At 42.5% G+C, this 18,792-nt stretch overlaps 2 protein-coding genes across 10 annotated transcripts in view; one reads left to right on the forward strand and one right to left on the reverse strand.

Moving 5' to 3' along the window:
* The window catches only part of LOC147017495 ((Lyso)-N-acylphosphatidylethanolamine lipase-like), a 179,648-nt gene that overhangs the window by 68,464 nt on the left and 92,392 nt on the right, over positions 1-18,792 (reverse strand). The gene's annotated exons all lie outside the window — the stretch shown is intronic.
* The window catches only part of LOC147017497 (SNF-related serine/threonine-protein kinase-like), a 75,421-nt gene continuing 57,071 nt past the window's right edge, over positions 443-18,792 (forward strand). Inside the window, exons 1-2 of one of the 2 annotated variants that reach the window (XM_085847195.1) lie at positions 443-967; positions 2,079-2,634. In XM_085847195.1, coding sequence (XP_085703321.1) covers positions 2,467-2,634 — 168 coding nt within the window. In that variant the 5' untranslated portion in view covers positions 443-967; positions 2,079-2,466. Of the gene's footprint in view, positions 968-2,078; positions 2,635-18,792 lie in introns of those variants that run through there. The other variant, XR_015049528.1, reaches the window with a different exon arrangement.

The raw sequence follows: 18,792 nt of genomic DNA on the forward strand, positions 1-18,792 counted from the left end.
ATCTTGGACAGAAGGGGAGTGGTATGTGAGATTATTGATGAAAGGGGGAGCGGCGGAGGGAGCCGTGACGAAAGGGGGAGGGTCGAGCAGCGGAGGGGGACTAAACGGTGGGGGGGGTCGAGCTGAGTGCAGCTGTGTTGTACATGTGGGAGTGGAGAGGAGCCATGAGGAAAGTATGGTAACTGAGGGATCTGTGAAGAATAGAAGGGTTGGGGGGCACAGTGGAGCTTGTCTTGAATATGGGGGTTGCAACAATTGGGGGTCGTGGAGGGGAGCTGGAAAGGATCGGGGGGTGTGCAGCGTAGAGTAGCCAAGATGGATGCTTTGTCGGGGTGGGTGGGGTTGGGGAAGCAAATTGGAGCTTGCCCAGATCGGGGTGGGTCGCGAAGGGGGTTCAAACCTGATTTCAGGTGAGGCAGTGGAGCTGAGCTGGGATGGGCTGGGCTGGGGTGAAAGTGTACTGTAATGAATTGGATGGAAGAGGGCAATGAGGAAAAGGGAGGGAGGTAGCTAGGGGGTAAGCCTGGTGTTGGCTTCGTGGTTTGGGTGGTGGCTTGGGATCTGAGGGTCCTGAGTTCAAGCCCCGTTGGCCGCTGAATTAAAATACACCAGGAGGTTGACTCAGCCTGTCATCCTTCCGAGGTCGGCAAAATGAGTACCAGTGTACTGGTAAGGGTGGACAGAATGCCACACTACATCAGTGGCATAGCCGTGTCCCAACCAATGATGCAACCAGCAGCCAGCCATAGGCTGCACGAGAGAGAGCGAGAGCTCGAGGTAGAGGTGGAGCTCGAGGGTGGGAGTGGTTGGGGTTTGAGGTAGGAGGTAAATGAGCTCGCCACAGGTCGGGGTTGTGTGACTGTGGCAAGCAGACATGATGGAGGCTGAAGACTGAAAAGGAAGTACGATACTGACAAAGGTGTTCTTTGGAGGAGAAAAGAGAAATACTTGGGACATCAAAGAAAAGGTAAACTCGGACATCTTTTGAAGTGGAGGAGGTGAAAAAACAATTGGGTTGATATGAGAGGGGATTCAGAAAGTTTCACAAACCAGATAGTGAATGATTCAAAACACACCAACAGTTGTGTTTCAACACTCGTACGGGTCCACTTTCGACATTTCTTCATCCAATTTCATTAACCTATTTGTAGAACGTTTTGTTTCCCCCAAATACAAAGGAAAGTAGACATCGGGGGGGGGGGGGCGGGGGAGGGAATGTATAAATCGGATTCATATCTCCTTTTTTCATTGTCGAGCTTTCACAGCACATAGTCAGGTTCCTAACGAGGTGCGGTGTTCACCTATACATGAAGGAACACAATGACCTGTGAAAAACAGCACTATATTGGTGATATCCACAAGTGAGTGCAAGCAGAGTGGGAAGCCAGCTTAATTGGGAGTGAGGCGTCGTATGATGGGATTGTAGCGTTATATTGAAATTTCATGTCGTACGTTTCTGTCGTTTGATGGCATCTGTGTTTCCATTGGGGTTTTTTTGGGGTTTTTAAAAAATTTTCTCGACTTCCTGTTGACGATCCCTTTAAAGTTGACAGCATGGGGAGGAATGTGGTGGCGCAGTGCAGTGGACAAAGAACAAATGCGATAAAGATCCGAAGGTAAAGTTTGTAGATGTGTTGCATTAGGCACACAAAGCGGGCCGGTTTTGTAGTCGGTGAAGAGTGCATTCAAGGGCAAAAGGGTGGAAAGACTACTGTGAACAAAAATGTTGGAGTTGGAGTTGTGGTGTGGTGGAGGTGGGAGGAGGGTTGGAGAAGAGCATTGTGGCAGGGAGCAACTTTGTCTGCCTTTTTTTATATTATTACCCTCTTTGCTCTAAGTTTTGTGACCCAGTAAAGAATCAGGTGGAAGATCAAATGCTGGTTTTCCAGGTATGACCTTGAGGTACAAGCATGAGCTGGTTTGACCACCGTGTCCTCTTATAAATTTTCTTTTGAAAACGTCATAAGTTTCCGTGTTAATTGAGCATAAATTTGGGACATTGTTAATTAGCAATATTTACGTGCAGCTGCAGTTTATGGATTGCTTGTTGTTTATTTTCATTGGATTTTGTCTCCTAGGGTTTCTCTACTTGTACTGTGTGCTTAGTGGGCATTACAGATGCTGGTATGGGTCGTTCCCATCACAACAAGAGAGAAGAAAGAACCGAGCTGTGTACAGATAATTTTGTTTCCGGCAGTGCCCTCCATCAAAATATAAACTGGCCATGTCCTCATCCTTCTACGATGTTTCGCATGCAGCATTGATTTTACAAGCTTTACCAGCTGCCTTTGCTGCCCGGATACTCCACGGACTGCTGGTGGAGGTGCTGTGGTGGGAGGGATAGAGACAGAACATAGGCGGGGCTTCCTTTTAAAGGGGAAACGCTATAGTGTACGATAAAGGGTGTAGATAGAGAGAGCGAGCGAGCACTGGTGTCACGACAAGCTGAGTCGCTGCCGAACAGACATGGAAGGAGGAAAGATTGCTGGGTTGTACGACCTTGAGCGAACCCTTGGACGGGGTCACTTTGCTGTGGTCAAACTGGCGAGGCACGTCTTCACAGGAGAGAAGGTGGCAGTCAAAGTGATAGACAAAAGCAAACTGGATGCAGCAGCTACAGCACACCTTTTCCAGGTATGTTGATGTCATAGTTGCTGAGCTTTGTCTACTATTTGATCGAGTTGATAGATGCTCACTTTATTTTTCTGTTTTTTTCTTTTTTGTCTTTCTCCCCACATTCGTGATCATCAATTATGTTTTTTCTTAGGGAGATACAGGTTGTTTATTTTTATTACCTCCACCACTTAAGGTGAAGGAGGTTATGTTTCCACCCCTCTCTGTCTGTCTGTATGTTTGTTTGTCTTGTCTGTCTGTTTCTGTCTGTCTATGTGCAGGATATCTCAAAAACTTGTTGTCGGATTCGGATGAAACTTCGTGGACACGTTGAGTGTGTGACAAGGATGAACTCAGATTTTGATGAAGATCCGGATCTGGATCAGACTACTAAAAAATTTTTAAGTGATTCTTCACCATTGAGATATGGGGGCAAAAACGATGTATAGCACGATATCTCACAAAGTTATGCACGGATTTGGATGAAACTTGGTGGACAGGTTGGGTGTGTGACCACAACAAATTGATTCAATCTTGGTGAAGAATCCGGATCTGGATATGAGAATTATTTAATTTTTTTTAAATGATTCTTCACCATTGAGAGATTGGGCTCAAAAACGATATATAGTACTGTATAGAATGATATTTTAAAAATGTGTTGGGCCCGATATGTTCTCGTGGATCAGGCATCACGTGGCGGAGGTATGCGCTCCACCGAGTGCCCTTCCAGTTTACTTATTTATTTTACTGAATAACTTTTCTTTTTTTTAATAACCAATCTTGCGCCTCCTTTGTTCGACAGTTCCTTGCTTGTTTCCAGAGGGATGGGTTGGGTGGAATGTCGTTCAGTATTCTTTTGTTTTTTTGGTACTGTCTTTCAAAACTCCGGACACCATGCCCAACCTTGTCCTGAATCGCTGGAATTTGAGTGATGTTTTTAGGAGACACTGTTGACACTTAACAGCTTTTGATGCAGGAATGTTTGTGTTTGCTGAAGCCCGATGTTTCGGCATGCCCGCTTGCCCTTTCCTGAAGAGGTTTTTGATTAGATCTCCCAGACTGTTGAATGCTGGTGTGTGCGTGCGTGCGTGCATGCGTGTTTTTATTGGTATGTATAATTTTCTTTCTTTTTTATTTCATTATTTGTCCTGATCTCAGTTGAATCATGATGTTCTTTGCGCTTATAGTTAATTGCTATCATTATCTTCATTTTTCTGTCGCTGCATGTTGTTCTGTTTGATGGAGGACTGGCACGTGGAGCATTGCATGGCATCACAGTGTGCTGCCTTCCATTCATTCCCTTTTCCGAACAGCTGGACACAGCATCCCATCATGATTTTGTTTGGGGATTATATTGCACATTACAATATCTTTGAAATAGCTGTAAATGCCGCGTTGCATTAAAAATGAATTCTGACATTTCTCCATTTGCTTCTTACCTCTATCTCTTCCAAATGTTGTCGGCTTGCTTGACTGTAAGTGCACAGCGTTATTTATTTAAATAGTTTTATATTCTAAGTCGTGTGTTTTAGTTCCTTGCCAAAAAAACTTGGGGCAGGAAGAAATGTTAAACTTTGCGGCGTCAAACTTATCAAATCGATGGTTTGATTGTTTTGATGAAAGTCCTTTTGGATGCGTCTAAGAGAGAGAAACGTGATGCAAAATGAATATCATTCGATTAAGGCCTTCCGCCAAGCTGTCGTAGCAATCACCTTCGCTCGAGGGTATTGCAACTGTATCCATTAGTTTGTTTGTCTGTCTGTCCATACATAATGTGTTAACGGAGGTCACAAATGCCACCCTGTGCTAACCAGAATTACACATTCTATTTTTTTTCTTTTTTTCAACCAAGTATATCTATAAAGTACGTACAATTAAAATGCAAGTATGTAGATGAAATAGATACAATTGTAACGTGAATCTGCAGCATGCAATGAAACCGAAAAGGTCTGTTTGTCCGCCGTATGAGAATACATCTACGTCATCAATTCATCATCGACACACCACACAAAGCAAGCCTTGGTGAGGGTCTGCGATCTTTGATTGCTATTTCCAGCAATCAAAAACCATAACCATCTGTCTGTCTGTCTTAATCTGTCATGCGATCTCATCCTAAACTTTTGGGCAGAAATTCACCAAACTTGATCACCACATGGCAAGAAGGTGCAAGAGCAGTTTGGGTCAGTTTTAGCCCCACCCCACTAACCCCCCCCCACATGGGGGAAGGGTCAAATGGTCAAATACCAAAAAATGCAATGGGCGACACATTAGATTTGAAACGATTTTTTGGGGATTTGACTCCCGTGTTCATGCCCCAGAGGGTGGGGACTTCTCAGGTCACATGGGTCCAAATGGGGAAAACCATTTTTTAACTCAAAATCTGATATGGGGTAATTCCTGGTGCAACCGTTTGCCATCCTTCTACCTTGCTTGAGGTGGGAAGCGTGGGGATTTGCGATGGCGTGCCATCAACTTCACTCTAGGTGGACATTGTTTCCAAGAACGTCACAGCTTGCTTTAGGATCCCGGTGTGGCAAAGCCTGTTGTGCAAAAACAGCTGGTTAAAAGCTTTGGTGCACTTCCAGTAAATTGTTTAAATGCTGGGGATTGGTGAGAAGTGGTGAAGGTTGTTGTGAATTGTTGGCCATCTTGGTTGTCAATGCGTGGTTGGGATGTTGTCACTATTTGAACTTCTTTTGTCATTTGATGTATCTGGACAAATGAGAGGTTTTCATATCAGCTTGAAGTGCTTTGGTGTTGTTAGAACAAGGATTCTAATGTTATGTGGTGAAAACCTTGTTCAATTGACATCAGGAAACTCAACTACCCCGATTGGCTGGAAAGAAAGTCAAAAACAGCTCACATCTGTGCCAAGCTCAACTCCACGACCATTAATTCGTTGATAGATTTGGGAAAGTTTGTTTAGTTACTCGTATCAACCTCTTCCATAGTCTCCTTGCTGGCTTGAGTAAAATATATTGAGATCTTTCATGTCCACATCACAAACAGGACAGCTCGGTTAACCTCTTCCTTAGAAGACGGTTTTCTCTATGATTGAGTGATCCCAACTGGAACTGTACTGGGTGGCAGGTTTGATCTGATCTGATTCTATTGATAATCCAAGCCCAAATAAATAAATAAAAAATAGCTCAAACTCTGATGAAAGGTGTGTTGTAAATTTGATCGATCTGTTTGTTCAAGTTCTGCCTTCACACCCGTAGCGATGCCCTTCGCTGGTAAGCCGGTCTTGTTCGAAAAACTTTCCACAATGGATCGGCCTCACATCTGCGCACATTGTCCTTGGTGCTTTGATGGCCAAAATCTCCACGTACCATGTTGATTTTAAAGTAATCTTTTATTTTTTTTCTGTAGATCCTCCATGTGAAATGTGCCGACATCTCATCAGCGTATTTGGCTTGTACGGCATTCATGAACCAATGAGCTCCTTCATGATCCTTGGATAACATTGTGCATAGAAAAAGAAAATAAATAAAACGATGGGGTGCAGAGTTCACGGCATCCTACTGTAAAATAAAAATAAATGTTTAGCAGGAAAGCACGACGACGTGATAACCCGACTACGCATTGTTGTCGTCCCTCTCTCCTCCCTTGCCCATACATTTCTGGGGTATCTCATTCTTGAAACAGTGCAATAGTTTAGAGTTTAGATGTTTGCTTCCAAACAGTTGTCCTCCAATGAGCAGAATGTTTTTCGAACGGTCCGTAAATTCATTTACACAGTTTATTGGAATGCAAGGTTATACATTCAATGAACATTGCCACAGGAGAAGGCCATTTGGCCCACAGTGTCTGTGCTATATCACCACCACATTAATGATGTCTATCAGTTTATCTTATAAAAATTTCTTTTGCACGTGCCCTTCAATTGGTGTGTGTGTGTGTGTGTGTGTGTGTGTGTGTGTGTGTGTGTGTGTGTGTGTGTGTGTGTGTGTGTGTGTGCATTTGGCCTATCACTCTACAGTCAAGTACGTGCCTGCTTTGTCACAGACATTTTGACAATTTTAAATTTACTCTATCAGTCATGGGAGTCATTGGCTCGGCCAGTCAATACGTCACTCTGATCAGTTCCGTACGCCTGTTGTCTAATTGTGACCGAGCAGTCGCTGGGCACAGACTGCCTCGTTCTGGTGCTAATCGCCAGATCCCCATCTGTCCTTTAATGGATGTGTATTATTCCAATCGCAATCAGGAACACTCTAATGCACCCGAGGCCAAGTGGTTTTAAAATGTATCTTGGCACATGGGACAGGAATACAAAAAAGGAAGCAAAACAATAATAATTAACCTCACCACCCATAATACATGGCCACGAGCCAACAAACGAATAGTGGATTCCTGAATCAAAATGCTCCTTAATGCCTCTTTCATATGACAGGAAATAGAGAGGACAAGGTGGAATACCATGGCTGTGCCCCGCAGGACACGGCAAGTGTGATGTGGCTAGATCTTCCCAGCAGGTACAGTTCAAAGTCCACTAAGTGGGAACTGAGGACTATTGTGTCGAGCTGCAGAGGCCTCGGTGAGGGGAGGGGGGTTGAGGTGTGAGGGTTATAGAGGGAGACAAGCGCCGAGCAGCAGGGGGTGTATTATGCCAAGCGCACAAAACCCGCACGTCCTTCCACACCGGACGGTTTTGGCGCGCAAATGCGCTCGTCGCCTCTGTCACTGGCCAAAACGGGCGCCAAGTCCGTTGATTGGTCCGAGAGGCATGGTGACATCACCCGGACCGCCCCTCACACAGTGGAGGAGTCCCATTGGTCGCAGGACGGCAACCTTGCTCGTATCACCCGATTGGCTGGGGTGTCGTGGGAAAGTCGCCCTCTGTGCGTGATTGGACACGGGGTGGAGTCGGAGCACACATGTGTAATTCCCATTAAACAGAAGGGGATGGATTCCAACTGTACACATACTTATCGACATAACTAACTTTGGGACCTGAATGTTGAGTGTGCATGGTTTCCAGATGTGTAACAATATATATATATATATATATATATATATATATATATATATATATATATATATATATATATATATATATATATATATATATATATATATATATTTGAAAGTGTGTGTGTGTTTCTCTGTGACCTATGCACGCGAAAAGTACTGGACTGATCCTCACCAAACTTCACATGCTGACAGAACATGTACCCGGGAGTCTCCCGATGTAAAAGAATTGTACTTCCGACTTCCGGTTTCCGAATTATGACGTCATCACCTGATTTTGTAACGTTAATTTTTCAAGTTCAGCCGATTGACATGGGGCCAATGCCATTTGCAATAGAATGAAAAAATAGTGCTACAGTTAATTCCGAATTCCCGTTTCCGAATTATGACTTATGCATTCGACGCACTTATCATAGGCCCTATTCACATCAACAAACCCCTCTTTTAATGCACGATTAACACAACTCGTATTTTATTGTACATACAGGTAGTCGTCGACTTACTACCACGATCGGTTCTGACCGACCAATCGTAAGTCGATTTGGTCGTAAGTTGACCAACCTTTATTTATAGTGTATAGGCCTATGCAAAAATTACCGTATGTATATTATACCGTATCCAGTACACATCAGATATGTTCAATGAGGCTCTGATATACATTGAAGATTTGGTATTATACATGAGCGGGAAAGATTTAACTAAGTGGGGACTTCCCTCTTCTAATAGGTCTGAAAGCGCAACCATCAGTAGAGAATGGTTCCGTGAAACAAACTACAACACAGATACTCTCGCAAAGTTTGTTTCTGACAATGAGCCGCTTCTGGTACAGGATCAGAGTAATGCATATCAACTGATTTCTGAAGAGGTTCAAGAGGGAAGTGGTGTGATATTTTTCTTGGATGCCCCGGGTGGTACTGGCAAAACATTTGTCCTCAACCTTTTGCTTGCTAAGATAAGGAGCCAGAAAAAAGATCGCATTAGCCGTTGCTTCATCCGGTATAGCCGCAACACTACTTTCAGGTGGCCGCACAGCGCATTCTGCTTTCAAATTGCCTCTCGACTTAGCTACAATGGAACATCCGGTTTGTGGCATTGGCAAACAAACTGAAGCAGCAAAAGTGCTGAAGAATTGCGACCTCATAGTTTGGGATGAAGGTACGATGTCACCTAAGGATGCATTCGAAGTATTAGATAGAACTCTGCGAGATTTAAGAGGAGTAGACCTGCCTATAGGTGGAGTTACGCTGGTTATTTCTGGCGATTTCAGACAAACTTTACCTGTAGTACCCCGTGGCCCTCCAGCTGATGAAATGAAAGCCAGTATAAAATCTTCATACCTCTGGACATTCGTACAAACTATCCATCTAACAACAAATATGAGGGTCAAATTGTATGGTGATTTAGATGCTGGCAATTTCACACAATTACTTCTCAAACTTGGAAATGGTGAAATCCCAAACACAAATGATGTAATATCTATTCCCGATGACTGTGGTACAATAGTTTCATCTATGGAAGAATTAGAGGCTCATGTGTATCCCAATTTAGCGACTATTTACAAAAACATACAGTGGCTCTGGGAAAGAACAATCCTGGCTCCACTTAATGAAACAGTCTGTGTAATAAACCATCAGTCATTACAAGTAGTTCCAGGCGAACAACATAGTCACAAGTCTATTGACACCACACTGGATACTGAGCAAGCCATACATTATCCCACAGAATTTCTAAACTCATTGCAATTACCAGGATTGCCTCCGTACAATCTGTCGTTAAAAGTTGGACGCCCTCTTATGTTATTACGTAATGTAGATGAACCAAAACTTTGCAACGGAACTAAACTGATTGTGAAAAGACTACTACCACATGTAATTGAGGCCACTATCATGACAGGATGTGCGAAAGGAGAAGATGTATTCATTCCGCGAATTCCACTCATTCCATCAAATTCAACGATTGAATTTAAGAGACGACAATTTCCTGTATGCCTGTGCTTTGCGATGTCTATCAATAAGGCACAAGGACAGTCATTGAAAGTAGCAGGGCTGGAATTATCCACTCCTTCCTTTTCCCATGGTCAGCGATATGTGGGATGCTCCAGAGTGGGATCATCGGAGGCTTTATACATATTGGCCCCAGAGGGGAAGACATCAAATATTGTTTATCCTCGAGCACTCCACTAAAATTATTGAGCGACTTCAGTTATTTCATAAACAGGAATAGGATGTGCGTTGAAGGAAATGCATGTTGCTGGTGAAAAATAAAAATGGTGGTGGGAAATAAAAAAATGGTGGTGGTGGTTTGTATATATACATATTACAGATATAAATAGAATGGTGATGGCGTATGGCGTATGTGTATAATATTTTATAATTAAATGGTTATGGGCTATGTAGATATTTTATAGAATGGTTATGGGCGTAGGTACGTTGTAACTTCATATACGTAATATACACCTACCAACCAGTAAGAATTCCGGCTCTCACAGACCTGTTAGTTTTGTATTTAAGAAGCCCTCCCATTCTCCACTCAGTACCTGTATTAACTGCACCAGTTTGAACTCATTATCTGCATAAAAGACAGCTGTCCACACTCAATCAATCAGACTCCAACCTCTCCACAATGGGCAAGACCAGAGAGCTGTCTCAGGACATCAGGTTCAAAACTGTAGACTTGCACAAGGCTGGGATGGGCTACAGAACAATAGGCAAGCAGCTTGGTGAGAAGGCAACAACTGTTGGTGCAATTATTAGAAAATGGAAGAAGTTCAAGATAACAGTCAATATCCCTCGGTCTGGAGCTCCATGCAAGATCTCACCTCGTGGAGCCTCAATGATCATGAGAAAGGTGAGGGATCAGCCCAAAAGTACACGGCAGGACCTGGTCAATGACCTGAAGAGAGCTGGGACCACAGTATCAAAGAAAACCATTAGTAACACACTATGCCGTCATGGATTAAAATCCTGCAGCGCGCAAGGTCCCTCTGCTCAAGCCAGCGCATGTCCAGGCCCGTCTGAAGTTTGCCAATGACCATCTGGATGATCCAGAGGAGGAATGGGAGAAGGTCATGTGGTCTGATGAGACCAAAATAGAGCTTTTTGGTTTAAACTCCACTTGCCGTATTTGGAGGAAGAAGAAGGATGAGTACAACCCCAAGAACACCATCCCAACCGTGAAGCATGGAGGTGGAAACATCATTCTTTGGCGATGCTTTTCTGCAAAGGGGACGGGACGACTGCACCGTATTGAGGGGAGGATGGATGGATGGGGCCATGTATCATGAGATCTTGGCCAACAACCTCTTTCCCTCAACAAGAGCATTGAAGATGGGGCGTTGCTGGGTCTTCCAGCATGACAACGACCCGAAACACACAGCCAGGACAACTAAGGAGTGGCTCAGTCAGAAGCATCTCAAGGTCCTGGAGTGGCCTAGCCAGTCTCCAGACCTGAACCCAATAGAAAATCTTTGGAGGGAGCTGAAGGTCTGTGTTGCCCAGCGACAGTCCCGAAACCTGAAGGATCTGGAGAAGATCTGTATGGAGGAGTGGGCCAAAATCCCTGCTGCAGTCTGTGCATACCTGGTTAAGAACTACAGGAAACGTCTGATCTCTGTAATTGCAAACAAAGGTTTCTGTACCAAATATTAAGTTCTGTTTTTCTGATGTATCAAATACTTATTTCATGCAATAAAATGCAAATTAATTATTTAAAAATCATACAATGTGATTTTCAGGATTTTTGTTTTAGATTCCGTCTTTCACAGTTGAAGTGTACCGAAGATAAAAATTACAGACCTCTACGTGCTTTGTAAGTGGGAAAACCTGCAAAATCGGCAGTGTATCAAATACTTGTTCTCCCCACTGTAATGTATATGTATATGTATATATGTATGTATATATGTGTATATATATATATATATATATATATATATATATATATATATATATATATATATATATATATATATATATATATATATATATATATATATATATATGTGTGTGTGTGTGTGTACTAGTACGTGCAAAAAAAAACTTTTAAAAAACTTTCAAACCGCGTGCCAGAAACAACAACCACACAGGTCGTTCCTTCACTCTCGCATGGCCGTATATGCAAACCAAAAAAAAAGAAACTTTCAAGCAAATACACAGGCCGCTCCTTCACTCTCGTAAACGACGACTAGATTGGGGCATTGTTTATCTATAAATGTGCATAACAAATCCAGAAATTATTAGAATACAGTGTCATCACTATCCGGAAGTCCGTACGTTGTAACACGTAATGGGTAATGCGGCTGAGTATCTCTTCCCCAACAGTCACGCCTACGCACCAACGTGCCCTGTCATTGATAATTAAATGGCGCATCGGCCACGCCTATGCAGCAACGTGTCCTGCCATTGGTTTGGTAAATAAATGGCCATAACTTGGGAATCACTTGTCCGATTAATATCAAACCTTGAAAAGGCACATCCTCAGGTCCCCCACAATATAGTTCGCAAGTTTCAATTAGGTCGGACCAGTGGTTGTCGAGAAACAGCAGTCACACACACACACACACACACACACACACACACACACACACACACACACACACACACACACACACACACACACACACACACACACACACACACACACACACACACACACACACACTGCTGGAATTATATATACATATATATATATATATATTTGTGGATTCTCGCCCGTTCGGCGTGCGGGCGTCCGCCTTCAGCTAAATTGCGGCCGTGCGCTCCCACCGAACGAGCAATCGAGTCGTAGCTTTTCGGATCAACGCCGAAACCCAGCCACAGGTGTTGTAAACCACACCATAAACCAGCCAACTCTTCTGTCCGCGCTACAGGGTCGATCGCCGAATTGTCGATGTATCTAATTATTCACGCAGACAGAAATGCTGGGGATTTACACCTCAACGGAGCCTGCACGAAAACGAGCCGCTTTAAGCAGCTCATTCCGTTTGCGATTGCCGAGCGGTTTTATATCGCCAAGCCCCGTCGGACCAGATGTACGTTTTATTGGCTATTGATCAGCCAGCTATTTATTCCAAACGCAATGATGGCAGGAAAGGACGCAACGAGCAGGTGACATTTCAACAATGGGGACATTTATATTCACACGTATGCAATGAATGGGGGGATGGGACATGACACGAGCAAAAACCTACAGCCGATATCTATGTATTACGTACATGCACTTACAACAATTCTACTTACGGACAAGGCGCCACAGACTTTCATGCCAAAACCCCAGAAAAGATAGATAGAACGGGGATAGTAAGCCTTTAATGTTCCTCGGAGCTGGGATGACCGAAGGAGCTCCGCGAGGCCGTGCAGGTTACCTTTGTCGCCCTTGAGGCGACTCGATGGGTCTTTTGGTCGGTGACCCTCCATATGTCTCTATTGTCAACGCGGCAGCTGGTGTTACGGCGGCTTGGTTGGTCCAGGGCCGAGCAGCTTGCCCGACTTTCCACGGCCGTCTCCCAGACTCTGACTCTGGTCTCCGACTCTGGTCTCCAGACCCGAACTCCACTTGACTCCACCAACTCTCCACTCGACTGGACTCACCAACTCGACTCCACTCACCCACTTGACTCTCGGCGTTCCAACGCGGCCCTTTTATCGGGTCGGGGGCGTCCGCCCCTCCCTTCTCGGCACGCGGGGGAAAAATCCTAGGAGTGATGGACTTTTTCTTCGGAGCATACTTTTTGTAACCGTCACTTTTGTTTACCTGTTCTGAGTTACTTGCCCCAACCGTCAATCCTGTTTTCGTCCCAGAATATCAGGGTGGGAATTGTTGAGTTGTTCTTTTTGTTTGTAGAGATGCCGTGGTTGTAAACTTGGTGGCGTTGTGGTGGAGGTGGCGTGGTTGTGGAGTTTGGTGGAGGTGGCAAGGAGATGTTGGCGTTTGTGGAGAAGGTGGTGAGGGGATGTTTGCGGTAGTGGAGAAGGTGGTGAGGAGATGATGGCGGTGGTGGAGAAGGTGGTGAGGAGACGATTGTTTAAAATAAAGATAGAAAGGAATAACACTACCTCAAGATTCACAGCCTGGCACGCGAATAAATCCCGTTATACATCGGTGGGGAAATCTAACCTGGACACACACTTATCGACATAACTGATCTTCGGGGAACCTGACTGGTGTTCTGTGAATTTCCACAACCGTAAATATGTATATATATATATATATATATATATATATATATATATATATATATATATATATATATATATATATATATATATATATATATGTATGTATATATATATATATATATATATATATATATATATATATATATATATATATATATATATATATATATATATATATATATATATATATATATACACAGGGTGGGGCATTTATATCTGACACATTTGCAATCTTGGCATAACTAATTATTGTTCTCTTTGTTTTACAGATAATACTTTAAAGTTTTTAATGATTGAGCACATTTAAATGCAATCAGCATTTTTTTTTTTTTTTGTAATGCAATGAGCATTCCAATTTCACAAACAAGGTCATCATGACAGATGAGGCACACTTTGATTTGGCAGATTTAACTCCACCAGATTCCTTCCTATGGGGGTTTCTGAAGGGCAAAGTTTATGAGGAATATCCAACATCGATCGATGAATTGAAGGTGAATACCACTGCAACCATCCGCTCTATCGATCAAGAGACATTGCTTACGGTTATAAACAATATGATGATCCGCTGTCGTGTATGCACGAATTCGAAAGGAGCCAATTTGTCTGATGTAATTTTTAAGAAATAAAGAATCAAAATTGATTTTATAAATTTGAAGTATGTGCCTATGTTGTATAGAAATTTTGTTTCGTTGGGTTTAGAAACAAAAAAGTTATACGGATAATAAAACCGTCAGATATAAATAACCCACCGTGTACAACAAAGAAGGTTGGAATGTGTGATGCCGGGGCTGGCTTACTTGTCTTTCTCTTGAACCCGCACCCCTAAGACGGTCACTAGAAATCAAACAGGTTGACCCTTCACCTGTTGATTTATGCTTGTGCATAGTTAACCTGCTATTTACTTCTGATAATCACCGTCTTTGCATTATGATTCGGTAGATGGGCTGCTATGCAAGCGGCGGCTTTTTCTCAGGTGGAGGATTTTGTAGCAAACATATGTGCCTCCAAGTTTGCCTCGGTCACTCGTTCACTCGTTCAGAATTGTGCTGCCCTTATCTCTTCCGCCATACAGTTTCCAGATTATCTCGCCAAGCATTTGCTCCGGAAACCTGAGTGCTTGTCAGAAAACGCTCTGGAATGGCTATGACATCCTGGGATTTGGGTGCCTTGTTTAATCTGCACTGCACTTTGTTTGTTGCTGCTGTCAGAAGAACACGTAGCCATGGAGCTTTATTTGTTTATTTATCATCATTATTTTTTTTTTTTGGGGGGGGGGGTGATTTATTGTCGCTGTAAAAACGCACGTCTAGCAGTCCTCGTTTCTAGGCAGCAGGCTCAGTGCCAGTAAGACAATTTACTGAAATCATGGTGGTCTCTTTTACTTGGAAACGATGATATTGTAAAAAGGTCAAACTTCTTTTGGCTCGAAAGCTGCAAATCAAGAGTCTGCATTGGTATGGCGAATGTCTTGGTTTGCTTGAAATTTACCTTAGGGCTGTTGTATCAATAGAAATATCCCCTCTCCCGTACCACCACTTTATTTATTTTTTTATTTATTTATTTATTTATTTATTTTGTACTCTAGTGAATGGTCTTCACATTATTATCCTCACACTTTTTCAAAATAAAAAAAGAACACGGGGGATATTGTAATTGCCTTTGTCTGTCCGTTCATCACACTATTTTCTCCTAAATGGTTGGGCAGAAATTCGCCAACTTGGTGTTTATGATCATGACAAGAGAGTGCAAAAGCAGTCTCGTGTTTGCCCCCCCCCCACTCCCCCGAAGCGGGGTCAAAATGTCAAACACCCAAAAATGCAATTACGGGCACATTTTCAAACATTATTCAATGTAACTTTGTAAATGCGATCAATATGGGCAGACGCATTAAATATTTCATGTTTTCTTTTTTTGGATTTGACCCCCAGTTCATGCCCCAAGGAGTGTGTTGACTTGGGCTCACAGGAGTCAGTGGGGGGGGGGGGAAATAATTTTTTAACTCCATTTGATATTAGGTTATTCCTGGTGGATCTTTTTGCCATCTTTCAACTTTGCTTTAGGTGAGAAGCGTGGTGATTTGTGATGACATGCCATTAACACTTCGCTCTAGTTATCCTTCTTTCCATTTAATCCCTGTGTAAACTTGTGTAAACTGTTTTTTGTTCGTAATCTTGGAACCGATGCACCAATCGTTTTCAGAGACTAGGCTGGATGCCTCTCTAATAGCCAATGCTATCACCTCATTCTATGGCACACCTTCATATCACAGCTTTATCATATCAATTTAGTGGCTGCAACATGATGCAAGGCTCTTATAGCTGTAGAATTATGAAGATTGATTGTGGAAATTATGTATATATAAAAAATAGGTCAAAATGGTTCTTTGCTTAATATAGACATTTCAACAGTTCTGCAGCTGGAGGTAGCAGCATCATTTTTTTTAAATGATGAAGCAGCCTGGCTCATTAATTTAGTGTATGCGAGCCGATGTCTACCAAAGTGGGTTGGGATCAAGTACAAGGGAAAGAGTTAAAAAATATATATATATATATATTTATTTTTTCCAGGCTGATGCCAGGTAAGTTCAGACTTCCTTTTATTATGATTTATTTATGTTTTTATTTATTACCTCTGCCACCTAAGGTGGAGGAAGGTTATGTTTTCACCCTGTCTGTCTGTCTGTCAGTTTGTGAACAAAATATCTCAAAAAGATGTGGACGGATTTGGACAAAATTTTGTGGAGAGTTTGGGTATGTATGGTAAGAATGAAATCATTAGATTTTCGTGAAGATCCAAATACGGATCTGGATCTGAGAATTTTTAAAAGTGATTCTTCACGATTGGGAGATAGGGCCAAAAACGACATAGAGCAGGATATGTCAAAAAGTTGTTGACCGATTTGGACAAAAACTTTGTGGGTGAGTTGGTTAAGTGACAAGAAGAAGCCGATTAAATTTTAGTTCATGTCCGAATCCAGATCTGCACTATCGGTGGGATACAAAACATAAACTAATCAGCCTGGTGGATGTATGCGCTTTACCCAGTGCCCTTCTAGTTTCTTGATTATGTTAACCACATTTTTGGGTGCAAAGTGAGATTGTGTAAAACGCTCACATCCACTCCCTCTCCCACAACCCCCAGGCCTCTTTCCACAAATCTGCACCCTATCAATGGAATCTGCCAAAATTGGACTGACGACTGTGAGATAAAGAAGAATGTTGTAGAAAATGAAAGGAAGCTTCCTTGGGCAGTTTATTTTCCAACAAAGTAAAAGGTTTTTTTTTTAAATCTGCAACATCAAGGCTCATGGCAGATGCGGAGGGGGTGGGGGTGGGGGTTTGAGATGTGCCTTCATTATTATGAAGGATTTTCAAATATTTGGCAATTTGATGATCAATGCATTTTCTATGTCAACACACTGAGTTGGAGTGGCATCAACAGTTCATTTAACCAAATCCCCCCCTCCCACCTCTTTTTCTTGCAGTTGGGTAGGGAAAGGGTGTGGGGTGGATGGGGGACTAAACGCTCAAACTTGAAATGCACCTTCTTTATGTCCTTCTGAAAATCTGATTAATTTTGTGCTGGTCTCTTGGAAATATTTGGGCCCAGAATACAATTAAAACTACAAGTTATAGTCCAATATTGAAAGTGTGCCGTGTCATGTATAATATTTAATGGGCCAATTAATAGAGTCGGCGTGGAAAGAAAAAAAAAAGTACTCTAAAATGTTTGATTTATATGAAGAGGTCTCCACTTTATTGATAACGAGCACAGCAGAATACAAGGGCTCAGTATGATCACTGAGGCACTTGTTTATTATCCTCATGCTTTTTGAAAAAAACAATTGCACCCATGTCTGAAGTTAAGGCCCAGTCACACCTTGACGTTTTAGCCGGCAATGGCGACGTATCAAAATGTATGTAAAACGCTGGCTTGCGTTGAACTTTTGATGTTTTTTTTTTTAAAGATTCGGATGTATTCACAACGTGTTGGTCGTATGCATAACATATTAGTAACGGGCACAGAACGTTTCGGTGTCTTATAGATAACTTATACCAACGAATGCTTAGCCTGTTGTTGGCGTTCACAACCTATGCCCAACGATAGTCTAACTTATGCATAGCGCGCTGCACGCATCGCCGACGATCACGTGGCATAGCCTATGAAAAGGCTGCCGCACAACGATTCAAATCATAACCGCCGGAGAAATGGAAGTGTCAACATCGCAGTCACACCTTGGCGATCTTGCCAGCGTATGCCGACCTCTGAAAAATGCATCTAAAACGCTGGTACACGTCAAATATGGTATGGGTACGTTTGGTATATGTGAATAGAACGCTAAAGTACGCTATCATACGTCGTAGTAAGCGGAGTACGTCTTGTAATTTTAAACGTGTTAAAAAATTTACGACGTACTTGCCGTATGCCTCACACGTTCCGCATGCGATGGGAATAAGTTGTACGCACGATATGCGAACATTAACACGTCGACAAAAGTTACTTGTAAGCAACTCATAAGTCGAAACACGTCGAGCTAATGTCTAGCGTACCCGAAACTTATTTCTAACTTATGAGTAACGTGGTTTGAACCATTTCCTTACGTATTTCCAACGCACATTGATGTATGTAGATGTATTTGATTGACATGTTCTGGACGACCAAAGAACGAAATGAACGTGTTTCTAACTTACAACTACCATATAATGGCGTATTGGTAATATATATATTATTGATTTAAATTGTTGAGCAGCAGCCTATTAATTATATTATATTATAACCGCACTAGAAATTTGAAGTATCAAAATCACCGTCATATCGAAGAAAAAAAAACCAAAATAAAAAAAAACAGGGAGTCTGGAACACTGACGCTAAACATTACCTCGACGTGTTTCGACTTATGAGTAACTTACAAGTAACGTATGTCAACGATCACGTAACATACCTAAAACTTATGGCCAGCGTAGCGGAACGTGTGAGTCGTACGCTGGCATAAGTCGTAAAATTTCAAGCATGCTAAAATTTGAGGACAACT

This window comes from Eptatretus burgeri, chromosome 11 (assembly GCF_056783735.1).
Source record: "Eptatretus burgeri isolate ZD-2024b chromosome 11, Ebu_testis_v1, whole genome shotgun sequence".
NCBI classification, from domain to species: domain Eukaryota; kingdom Metazoa; phylum Chordata; class Myxini; order Myxiniformes; family Myxinidae; genus Eptatretus; species Eptatretus burgeri.